The sequence below is a fragment of the Solanum lycopersicum genome, chromosome 2, assembly GCF_036512215.1.
Source record: "Solanum lycopersicum chromosome 2, SLM_r2.1".
Taxonomy (NCBI): Eukaryota; Viridiplantae; Streptophyta; class Magnoliopsida; order Solanales; family Solanaceae; genus Solanum; species Solanum lycopersicum.
Window position 1 is genome coordinate 62,540,932 of NC_090801.1, and position 13,099 is coordinate 62,554,030.

Below are 13,099 nucleotides of genomic sequence, written 5' to 3' on the forward strand. Positions count from 1 at the left end.
CTGGATCTTAATCTTCTTGTAAAAGAAGAGACAAATTAGGGCCTTCCCTTTTAGCGCGGCCTCACGGAGCTCATTTGCTAATAAGATGTTTGGATGTGAGCTATAATAAATCATATAGTCTTTTCATGCTATTATATTTGACCTCTTTTTCCCGTGTGACTAAGAATGCTCAGTGACAACCTACACGCATTGTGTAGCCATCACCAACCTATTTAGTCAACTCATTCACATGAAAACTAGAAGGGTGACTTAAATATTCCAGAGCATAATGCCTAACTGCAAGCGCACACAAAGAAATTTCACATTTCCAGAAGGCTGTTTAATATAACATTACTAACAAAAATGATTTATCAGATCAAAATAAACTAATACTCCCTTTGTTTAATAATAGTTAACCACTATTGACTTGACAGATGGATTAAAAAGCAGTAACTAATAGGAGTAACTTTACCAAGTCGCCCTTATTAAAAGCAAGGGTAAAATAGACACAATATGGTAAATTAATCATTGACTTTATAAACTGAACAAAGTATTATTGGATATCTCAAAATAGTATAGTGAATAAGTAAAGGTGGACGGAGGGAATATATCTGAACTAATAATGTATGTACAATAAATATCACCAGATCAAGCCACAAGTTATGAACACATGCATCCAACTCTAGAAAGACTGCACATTACAGTTTCTGTAAATTAAACACACTCTAATTTGGGCAGATTAACATTTTGCATGTTTTATGCCCTGGCCACTCAGAAGTTCCAAAACTTCTTCATATCAGTGACCAAAATAAAGAGTTGAAAAAAAGAAAAAGTTATGACAACATATCCTTGATCATTTCTTGAATAAGATCACCAATAATCTGGCATTCCATGTCTTTACCTAGAGCATTAACATCTTCATCGATCAATCCAGACCAAGGGGTGGAACTCAAGTCCCTCGCTACTATATTGTCAAGGGATTGAAATGCTCTATCCCAGGGAGGGTGAACATAAACACCGACAATTTCCCATGCACGTTCCAATAACTTCTTTCCCTGAGGAGGTCGTGGCATTGGACCGACAGCATGTTTCATGAACCTAGACATTGTGGAAGGTACTCCAAGTATACTTGGAAGTGCTTCATTCAGCATGTCACACAATAACTTGTGATTTATTTTCTGTAGTTGATCCTTAATATACCCTTCTTCATCCTTTGTCAGTTGTTTGTAAGACTCTTCTACTTCTTCAAAAACTTGGTTGCTGATAGGCTTTCCAAGTGGATCCCATCTTGATATATATTTATCTCGCGAACCATCATATAGACCAGAAGCAATGAGCAGTTCTCTAATGTATGCCTCGGCTTGGTCTTCAATCTCCAACATCTCCTCTTCAACTGCCTGCTCATCGATCATGGTCTCCTCAGAGTCATAAGTATCTAGTTGATTCAGTTGCCTCCTTAACTCTGATATGCAGAAAGAAAATAGCAACTTCCATGAGAGTTCCATGTGGTTCCACATTTTCAAGATACAGTAATTAAAACCAATTATATTGCAATTAAAGGAAGTGCTAAATTAGAGAGTGAGGGGAATGAGATACAAGTCCATGAGTATAATCTCTGTGGCTATTTACTGCAAGCACATGATGTGAGACAAAAGTCCTGTCAGAAGAATGTTATGTGATCACAGCTAAAGTTTCTCAGTTTGAACAATATTTTAACAGTGAAATGATATGAGCCAAAGCAACATGGTGAGAATTTCTCAAGTTCGTCTCACAGGAATATGATCTTGCCTATAGGCTATAAGGAGACCAAAAAACAGAACAACACATGCTTGAGGACACTTATAGAAGCTTTTACTAATACCGTTCAGATTAGAACTGATATCTCTGAAAACACGGGGCATCTCACTATCATCCAGTGCAGGTACATCAGAAGTTGTTGATGGGGTGAGGTAGTCTGTTTGTCTCCAATATTCTTCATTGATGCTGCTGCATACAGATGCAGGACTTGGTGGAACTTCAGTAGGATTTTCCTAGAACCAAATAATATCCATCGTTAATGTAATGACAAATCAGCATCATGCAGATATTTAGTAATGCAATGGACTATTTAGGCTCCTTACATGTCTTTCATAAAAATTCGGTGTTCCAGTTGGTGGGCTTGGAAAATCTTTCATGAGATTGTATGTTTGTCCATGTGGTTCTTCCCAAGAATGAACTTTCCTACCAAAGAGCTTGCCCTTAAGTATGAAACTATAACTAAAGCTGGAAACCTTTCGCCTAAGGTTGAATTTCTCTTTTTGCCGTTTCTTGACATTCATTGTGACCTTCTCAATAGCTTCATGCTGTCTTCTAATATGGGCCCCTGTCAGCATATGTCGGTCCTCTAGGAGGAGCTTTCCAAATGATGTTGCGGACACAGGAGCGGACAAAGATCTAATTAGGCTCCTAGGAGATAGTTCCTGCTCAAGCATGTCATTGCCATGATCCCGTCTGAAAGATCTGTTGTGCATGTTTAATTCACCTTTCATATTGTCCAGATTTGTTGCTTTATCTCCCGTATTAGAAGTATACCTCATTTCTTCAGAGCTGCACGTTTCATTATTCAGTTCCATCGATCTAGAGCTTCCACGAGCAAGCCTGTGTACACCATGAGATGTTTCTTGCTTGAGGACATTCCGGAACCTTTCTGTCAAAAACTTCCGTGTATCTCTATTGACAAACTCAGGAGAACTCTCCCCATTGGAATGAATATCACTTTTATAAGACCTGGTGGATTCTGATCGAGATAATGTTGTTCCAAAGTCCCTAGTAACACTCTCCCTAGCATGTTTTGCAATAGATTGAGCTATTTGCTTCGCATCTGGTGACCTTTCACTATAAGGGGTCTCAATCCCTCCTCCCCTGACAGTAATGCTCCTCTTGGAATTTGTTCCTTGCAATTCACAGTTCAGTCTTTCCTTGACCTCCTCAAGAAATTCTTCTATGCTACCCCTATCTTCAGAAATACCCGGAGAACTGGCCCACGAATTTTCGTTAGTCACTATCCTTTCAGGACCAGGCCTCAGAATTACTATCTTTGTAGGAGCTGGAGCAACATCAGGTCGGCGATAAGAATTTGTCAGAGGATGATTCTGAAAATCGGGGTTCGGAATAACTTCCTTAACACAGTAGGTCTTATTTTGTGCAGGTGCAGGAAATTCATTTATATTTTTCTGATGCTTCAAAAGGCCTCTTTCCCAGGGATTCACTGCTACTGTATGCCCTCTAAGCTCTGTAGGTTTCTCAGAAGCTGCGGTTCTCATTGAATTTGCATAAAGAGTCAACTTTTCCTTGTTCAGGCTTTGCTGTGCTAACCATTGACTTGGACTGGTGCCATGTTCAACAAACTTCGAACATTCCTTGAACCTTGCTGCTTGCCATGCTTCAAAATCTTTTTTGAACTTCTGTAGTTCCTCCTCCTGAGGATGTTCACGAGGTTTATATTTGTTTGGTTTTCGGCTATCAATCTGTCGGTCAGAGTCACATGATTCATCATGGTTAAAGGGAATTGAGATTTTCTGTCTGGAGGACTGGGTTGCATGATCAATGGAAACCTTTCTCAACCATTCCTCTTTAGAAGGGTTCCCATCCTTCATTTCATTCTTTTTCTCTACATGCTTTGGTAATGGTCTTGTATCTAATGGTAACGTATCAACTCCCATTAGACGTGCTACCACACTAGGTGCATTATATCCTGTGTTTGGTCTTCTGGCTATTTCTTCACTGATCAGTTTCTTCATTGGAGCCTCGTACCCGTAACAGTTCTTCTCTTGCCAATCAATCATCTGATAAGCGCACTGCATTCAAATATGGAATGAGTTTGCATAGGACCAAACAAGTAAGAAGGAATCATTTCCAACTCTCAGGACAATTCAGAGGCCTGATTTAATTTTTGCAGTGTACCAAATAATACATGAAGATTTTGCGAGGCCAGAAGTTGAAAAACCAAACTAGGTAGAGATTACAAGAAAATACATAATGCACAATATTATTTTAGTTAAGAAATGCCTGTGTTTTCCAGGTCTAGACAGGTATAGATAATGGTACAACTGCTGCACATCGAAGCAAATTTCAAGTAGCAGCTGTGGATTTCTTTGTCACCCTGACCTTGCAAAATTTGCCACACTCTATAAGACCACAGTTACAAGGATACATGAGGCAGGAGAAATCCTACACTTCAGGTTATAGCATTTTATCAAATGTAAATGTCTTAATCCTGTCTTTCAGTGCTCGATGTGCTAAGAGTATTCCAACATCAGATAAAAGAATTTGCACATGACATAATAAAACGTTTACCTGTGCTTTGTCCCCTCCAGCATAGAACCATTGAGACGCTTCAACAGGAAGCTCCAAGCTATTTCTAGGAGTATCGACACCTGCACATTAGATGAATGAATCATCATATTTTCTGTTGGTTTTGGGGGAAAAAAGAAGAAGATATATCTATATCCCCTCTGTCCCAATTAAATGCTAATGTTGTGCTTATATATAACAGGTAATCTAACAAATTCTTCGTACTGTCATAGTTGCTTAAGTAGAAGCAGAAATCATTGCGTAACAGGACTTGAATGACTAAGCTAAGAGTGATGTTGAGCATAATGAAGTAAACTAATTCAGGATTCCCCCTGACCCTTCAAAGGGTGCATTCCTCATGACAAATCATAGGCAAAATTCATCAAACATTTATTAAAAGGCTGTTAATTTGAGCAACTAATTAACATCTTGCCAACATCACTAGCTTCGACAATATCATTCTCGTGATGCAACTAGAGAACAAAAGCACTTACCACCATGTCTTTTTTGTGAAAGAAACTTCCTTGCCATCCCTCCTTGATCAAAATCAATGAGATCCAACAAGCTTCTCATGCAGCAGAAAATCCCAACTTGCACAATAATCCTAAAGAGCTAGTAACTCCATGTCTAGTCCACACCCTGCAGACACAATAATATCAATTGACGATTCTTCCCAGCAGAAAGAAAAAAAGAAGATTCATATAGCATTTTTTCTGAAGTATAACCAACAGATATCATATTCATAAAACTGAACCTTTCTTGTCATAGTCTAATAACATTTAAAGGTAGAAAACAAATTCAATTCATATAAATCAATAGGCACTACTATTCTTGAAAGCCCCAATCAGATTTTTTTCCACAAAATCATTAAAAAAAAAAACAGAGAAAATTCTCTATGATGACAAATGACCTCAAAATCTATATGTAAATTTAGCCAAAAAAATAAACAAATTGTAGTACTAATAAAATGGTTTTGCTCTTGAAAGTGGAATATATGAGGGAATTTCTTACTCCTGATCTAATTCAGCAAAGAGTAATTATTTTGTTAATTGCTGGACTGATCTAGTAAACATTAGGCATTCATAACTCAGCAAACAAACTTCATCAGATAGAATGAAACAAAAAAAAAAAGGGATTACTAGACAACACAAAGTAGCAGCCATAGAACAAACTTATAAACCATTTAAGATTCAACCCCACTACAAAATTAGACATTGTTAAACAAATTTCAACATTAAATCAGCCATTCCATGTTATAAAAATCCCATTTTTCAAGAAAAACTAGCAGAGGAGAGAAGGGTACAAGTCAAAATCAAATTTTTATCTTTCCTCGTGATCAAAGATCCAAGAAACATGAAAACAATGAGAGAGAGAAAAAAAAAGAACAAACCATCATTTCAACTTTCAATAACCATAGAAAAAGTTTTCATCATAAAACTCAAGCTTGTTTGAAGAAACAGAGAAAATTATTATTATTAAAAAAAAAGAAGAGGAATGTATGTGTATTGACAGAGAGAAAAGCTGTTTGTAAGAGCTGGAGTTGACGTTTAGTTTTTTTTTCAAGAAGAAGAAGAAAGTGGAGAGTAACGAAAGGGATAAAAATAATACAAAGGACAATTATTAATGAATGAATTGAAAAGAAGAAGAAAAAGTAGTACAGTTGATACTTTTTAGCATGAGAGACACCATCTCTGGGAAAAAAAAATACAACTCTCCAAAAAGCTAACTCCCCTTATTGTCTCTCCGCTCTCATTATTGTCTCAATTTATATCATATAATTTACTATTCGAATCTCATACACTATTGACTTTTTAAAAGTAATTTAGGAATATGAATAAATTTCAGTCAAAAATATTTTTATTTGAATAAATTTGCATATATAAAATATTTATGAATAATTGTAATAATATTTTTTTTTATTTAACTTTGTAAATTTAAACTATGTCACGTAAATTGAATTATGAAAATATTATTATTGTCATTTCAAATTCCATAATTATATAATAAATCTTTTCAGTATTACTTTTTTCTCAATTTATATGATATAATTTACTATTCGACTTTTAAAAATAATTTAGGAATATGAATAAATTTCAGTCAAAAATATTTTTATTTGAATCATTTGCGTATGTAAAAGGTATATGAATTTTTCTTATTTAACTTTATAAATCTAAACTATATCATGTAAATTGAGATTAAGAAAATACTATTATTGTCATTCCAAATTCCATAATTATATGATACATCTTTTCATCTCGACATATTTCAAGATGTACTATACCAATTTGTCAAATATCATTTTATATAATCTACCACATTTATTAGTTTTTAAAAAAGTATTTATTTTATTTTTTAAAATTTTATAATTTTTTTGTTATTTCCTTTGCTTGGATTCTCCTATTATTGGTTGTTCTTAGTGTTTTTTTTAAAAAAATTTATGGTACTATATTTTATTTTTCATATTTGATTTTAATAATTTTTAACTGAATTGAATATTTATCGAGGACATACCTTTTACTGTTATAAGTAAGAACAAAAATGTATAAATATTGTTGTTGTATAACTTTTACATTTATTTTTCCTAATCAAATTTCAGTTAAAATGTAGTATCTTTAGTTAAGTATCCAATATTGCTTTAGTATTCTCTTTTTAATATTAATTTGTAAAATATAAAAGTGAAATTAGTACTATAATTGGGGGTTAATAATCAGTTTTTCCTTGGTAATGGAGATGTATTACGTATATATGGTTTTGGAATCAAGTAGCACGTACTCAAAAGATTTTACCAACAAACCAAATTAAAATAAATAATTAAGTAACACCTAAATTAAGATTTTTAAAATGTATTATGTTTAGATTAGTTAATTTTTTTTTTTTTTGGTTGGAATTTTATATACTAAGAAATTGATAGTTCTCTTGTATTGGTACTCAACAAACTATGATGAAATTAAATAATTAAAAATCTCACATGGCCACTAAATCATGTAATTTTTTTTTTTTAAAATAGGTTGCCGTCTTAAGCATCAAATATTATATAATTTAATGTCTATCAGAATCATTCTGTCAAGGAAAATTTAATTAATTTTTTTATTATGGATCCATTTTCTACACCTAACCGCATCATAAAAATGAATATAATATATGATTTTTATTTTTTTATGAATACATGTCTCGTGGTCAAACTAAAAAAAATTAAACATAATTAAAATACACATCTTCATGAGATTTTAGTTGGCTAATATTTCATCATATAATTAAGTTGAAAAATTATAGTGAAAGGGATTGTTTTCTGAAATCACGTAAATAATAAAGAAAGATTACAATTTTTTCATTTTTAATTTTTATTATTGAAAATATTATTATCGCGATTAATAAATTTGTGATAATTAATTCCTAGATATATCAACCAGCACTAATTTATTTCTTTAAAATATTTTCAGAAAATAAATTTTGATTTTTTCCTCGATAAAATAAATACTTAAAAATTCTATTATGAGTGTAAACTTGTAAATGAACCAAATTATAAAGTACGTGATGCAACAACAATTTAATTGTGTTTATAATAATTAATAACTCAAGTTGTTCTTCTCTCTTTTTCTTTTTTAGTTGGACGAATCTGCCAACAAATAAGAAAAGGGGGAATTGATTTAAATAGACATTAATTAGGACACTAATTAAATTGCGTATTTTGCAGTTCAATGTTTTAAAAGTTCATTCATTTAATTATATCAACCTAAACTCTTCAAATGTTTCATTAGGAAAAAAAAATAAACAAAATAGGTTAATGCAAAATAGTTAAAAAATTTAGAATCAGAAATTTTAAAAATTTATAATATTTTTTATGTTAAAATAAATTATTATTTTTTCATTTTTTAAATAAAATGTATTAAAATTGAAAGAAATAAAAATATATTAAAAAATAAAATAACATATTTATTTCATCAACTAAATTCTGATCAAATTTGTTGAATGAATTTTATTCCCAATAATTATTACTCTTTTCGTTCTTTTTTACTTGTTTAATTTTAAATTGACACACGAAAAATTATTAATGACGTGGTAAGTTTCGCTAGGTTGTTTGTGTGCGCAGATAACATAAATACTAGTCTTAAATGCTATCCAAAAACTGTCATTATAACGGAATTTCATTTTTTTCTTGTAAATTGTAAAAGAAAACATTATAGTATTCATCGTATGATAATTTCCCAAACAAACATAAACAGGCACACCTCATAATTCCCACATACTTTTGCCCCTCTATTTGGCGCCTTAACCCACTCTACCCTACTCCTCCGTTCACGGTTATTTGTCAAGATAAAATCTTTATATAAATTGTTTTTAATTAATATTTGATTAATATAATTTTATTATATTAAAAATTTTATATAATTTTTTAATTGAACTAAATGGAGTTATTATTAAGAGTAAAATTGAAAAAGAATTACTGATTATTTTTTGATTATTTAAATTGACAATTAATCTTGAACATCTATTTTAGTATATCTGTCAAACAAATTATGGATGTGGGAGTATTTCTCTGGACTTTATTCTTTCTTTCTATTTCTATTTATATATTGTCCTTAAAAATTGATGTTATTTAATTAGTACTCTCTTTGTCCCTATTTAGTCGTCTACTTTAGAAATAACACACATATTAAGATGACAATTATTAGCATAGTGAAGTTACAATTTTACCCTTATTAATTATGGTTTCATAAAACATGAATTAAAACTTAAAAAATTTTCAAGAAGTCTAAATGAGGATATAATAGAAAAAAATTTGTTATTCTTTCTTGATTTGTCAAAATAGACAAATAAATACGGACGGAAGGAGTACTTCACCCATCCATTATTAATTGTCATATTTTTTATTTTTAAAGATAAAATTATATAAATTTTAATTAGCATTATAAGATATATATTTTTTATCATATTTATATGTAAAAATTAACAATGTATAGTACTTTTAGTATAGCTTTTGAATATCTTATTTTTTTTGTTTACAAAATTGAATTAATTTAATTTAATTTAACTTTGAAAATAAGTCAAATTCAATTTCAGAAAGCGCACATAACAAATAAAAATGAACGAAGAGAGTAACATATTATTTTTACTTCTTAGTGCCGGATTCAAATTTATAGCATTAGAGGCGGAGCAAAAAATTTTAACAAAAATATTTAAAATCTAAAGAATTAAATATACGAACTAACGAAATAAATTCAACATCTATAATATATATATATATATATATAAATGTAACTGAATTAGTTGGGCCCTTTAGGCACGTAGTTTGATTAATTAAATTCCCCTCACCATAGTCAAATTAGCCCCAACGTGGATTCATCATGACAAACATTTCATCATTAATTAATTAATACTTACAGAACTATAATTACATAAATTGATTTTAATAAAGTAATATGTACATGTATTTTATATAAAAAAAATATCATCCTTACCTAACCTCATGCATCTCCCCAAATTATATCCAATCCAACAAAAAAAAAACATAAGATGATTATTGTACTAGCAATTCCCCTTTCCCTACCACAAGATATTTTTCTAATTCATTATAAATATACCTTGTATGTGTAGTCGGTATCAAAAATTGCAACATTTAAAGGCTTTAATTGCTTGTTTTAAAGCAGTAACATCATTGATAACAATAGTTGCAAACGATAGAAATATTGTTCTTACTATTTTTCAACTATGAGGATAGATGGTTTGGTTTTTATTTTTATTTGGTATTTGATGTTTCTCGATCAATTTGGATCGCACATTGTAGGAGTGGCATTCATATCAAAGAGGTGTCGAGCAACATCCTTGTCGGAAAATTACATTGTATCTACATATTAAATTTTGATTTAGTAAATACCTATGTAAGCATTGACACCTCTTGACACAAGTTAAATATTTAATTTGATAGTTATAGTATTGTGAAGATTCTTTAAAGTGGTTCTAGTCATACTATCCTCAAATTATATTTTTTACTACAATTATTGACACCCCTTAATAACAATCCTGGATATGTTACTGAAACTCAAAGCTCAAACATCTAATTAAACCAGAGTTATTTGATGGAAAGAATTCCACATGGACTCGAGCTTCCTAATTTTTCTTTGAGCAATTCTCTTTTGTTTGAGCTAATTTTGAAATGCTAATTAATATCTAATGTAGAAAACCTAATTTGACGACAACCATGTTATATTATGATTAAATGTGAGTAGAAGGGGTGCACGTGCATTTGGTAATTTTCGAAAAATCATATATATATATATATGCATACTATTTTGAAAAACTTATAGAAATTAAGATATAATTAATAGTGTACTCATAGAAAACATAGAAGTGCCCTTGTGCAATTGGTATAAGCTAGAGATACAACCCTTTAGACCAAGGTTTGAATCTCAACTAAACCTGTTTTTATTTTATGTTTAGCTTTAACTTTATATTTGAGCTTTGTTTATATTGGTACATCCTAAATTATCAAATTTTGAATTCGCCTCTGAATGTGAGGAATACAATATAGAATTAAGATAATTAATAAAATTATTTAGTGGATATATTTTTGATAGATATATAGCTAATTATTAATTACACTTTTTATATATATAACTTCAACATTGCCTTCTTTAAACACATGCTGGAAAAAAGAGCTATCGAGAAGGTCATATTTTGTCACTCAATTATTTTGTATCTCGAAAATAATTATTTCAATATAATTATCCTTCATTCAATGAGATAAAAACAATACTACAAAAATTATAAGTATAAATAATTAATACGAAAAAAACAAATAATTTCATTTATTTACTTTTTGACTTATAATTGCTAGTAAGATCGTCCCCATCGTGGACTTGGCCACCTTCATTCACGCAAGACATTTTAGTATCTTTTATATCAAAAGACTTTTTTTAAAAAAGAATCACACAGAAAGTTACGCAATACATGATGAAGGAATAACTAAATTTTATTAGTCTGAAATTAATAATTATAAGACATCATTTAACGTGTATAATTTAATCATTAAATTATGTTATGTTTTTTTTAAAAAAATTTTCGAATAATTTACAATTGCTATCACCTTTACCCTTTGGGTGAGAACCAAATAAACTCTCACTATTCTGTAACAATATACAAACCACACAGCTCGACTCAGAAGGTATTAAGGAAAGATCAATCACAGATCATCTATGTGGATGAACACCTTTTAGATCATGTTCTCGTAATGAAATTTTATTAATTTGAATATAAATAATATTGGGTGCAAGTAAATGTTTTTCACGTTTACCTTTATAGCACAACTAGGCATGAGTTGGGTGAGGCATATTTTGGATGTTCGCGTTTACCTTTTGTCATATTTTCCTTTTAAATCATGTCAATAATGTTTGTATTTTGGACACATTATTTATGGCTAATATATACAAAAAAAAAAAAAATTGAAAACTTATATATACTGACATTATTGAACTAATAACAGAAGTTAACCATCATGTTTTATAAATTTCTTATTTTTGTCTGTTCATTTGTGTAGCATCAAACCAATAAAGTTTGAAATGAACTCTTAGCAAAATTAACATTCAAAGAATAAGATTTAAATTAAATTAAATTGAACCACAAAACTATAACATGATAAGCTTTAAGAACTACAATGTTCAAGAAAACTACATGATGCACAAAAAACAAGGTTAAAAGAGTTAAACAAAATAGTAGATTTAGCGATAAGTATTTCGTAATTTTTAATCAAATATTTGGATTCGAACCCTTCTGGATATAAAGTTGTCTTTATTTTGTTAGGTATCAATTTATCTTGGCCCCTAGCCCTCTCTTATTAATTTGTGGGACTTCCTCGACACATACTCAAATATAGACACCAAACACTGAATGTGAAAAGAGAAAAAAAAAAGGAATAGACAAGGTTGAATTAGGTCCCAATGAGTTTCAAAAAGTTGGGGTTACATGATTGTAATATTAGACAAAAATATAAAAGTTAGGAGGCCATTACTATATGATGACCCCCAAAAAAAAATGAAGTAACTAGAGGGGGGGATGTGGGGGAAGGGGGCAAACCCTATCACTTACAACTCATGAAGAAGAGGATGATAGCTTTATGTGGGGCTTAATTTTTTTCTTACAACAAAAGTTAGAACAAAGGAATCCTTATCAAATAATGATGGTTCAAAGGCAAGTGTCATGTGCATGCAATGGACTTTAAAGCCATGAAATAAAGCAATAAAAAAAAAAGAAAAAAATCCCATTAACTTATTTAGTTAGATAACTTGGACCACCTTGTTGTTACATATCAATGGTCACCACTTATTCATGCATCATTAGATTATTCTTCTTTTTAGTCTAAAAATGAAAGTTTTGTTTTCAAAGTAAATGATGATATAAGTTGGGCTTTATCCAAATTGGCCCTATTTATTTCTAAGGTGTATGAGATGCTTAGGTCCAAAACTTCAGGCCCATGTCATAAGGAAATTGCATCCTCTTCTTTTTCTTACTTATTGTACATATTTTATTAATTCTATAGCAATTGAAGTATAATATTTTGGAAAAGTGAGTCTTGAAATTCCAATATGAAAAGTAAGTTTAAATCAAGTGAGTTTTATTGGAAAAAGTTGAAAACAATGGCAAATTATCATTGTTGCATAAGGGATTGTTAAATTTTTTGTTATTTTAACGATGGTCGAGATTTGTTTTTTATGATTATATGAAACTTAATTATCTTTCAAATTCTTGAAGAACAACTTACTATTTCGTAACAAAAAATTGGTCAGCCAAACTT

At 30.5% G+C, this 13,099-nt stretch overlaps 1 protein-coding gene across 3 annotated transcripts; it reads right to left on the reverse strand.

Moving 5' to 3' along the window:
- Nucleotides 1-507: 507 nt before the first annotated feature.
- TRM26A (TONNEAU1 recruiting motif 26a) lies at nt 508-6,120 on the reverse strand. Of its 3 annotated transcripts, none has more exons than XM_010318165.2 (6): nt 5,979-6,120; nt 4,806-4,950; nt 4,315-4,394; nt 2,100-3,815; nt 1,841-2,009; nt 508-1,441 (listed from the first exon to the last, which is right to left on the reverse strand). In XM_010318165.2, exons 2-6 carry the CDS (start codon nt 4,882-4,884, stop codon nt 813-815), a joined length of 2,673 nt encoding a protein of 890 aa, XP_010316467.1. In that variant the 5' UTR covers nt 4,885-4,950; nt 5,979-6,120; the 3' UTR covers nt 508-812. The 3 variants fall into 3 exon arrangements, with proteins under 3 accessions (XP_010316467.1, XP_010316468.1, XP_004232568.1); XM_010318166.4 differs by having other exon boundaries at nt 5,970-6,068; XM_004232520.5 differs by having other exon boundaries at nt 5,702-6,051.
- Between the last annotated feature and the right edge of the window lie 6,979 nt (nt 6,121-13,099).

Coding starts and splice junctions, on each gene's coding strand:
- TRM26A (XM_010318165.2), bottom strand. CDS start 4,884: ATGAGAAGCTTGTTGGATCTCATTGATTTTGATCAAGGAGGGATGGCA. Junction 4,395..4,805: donor TTCACAAAAAAGACATGGTG/GTAAGTGCTTTT, acceptor TCTAATGTGCAG/GTGTCGATACTCCTAGAAAT. Junction 3,816..4,314: donor CTGGAGGGGACAAAGCACAG/GTAAACGTTTTA, acceptor ATTTGAATGCAG/TGCGCTTATCAGATGATTGA.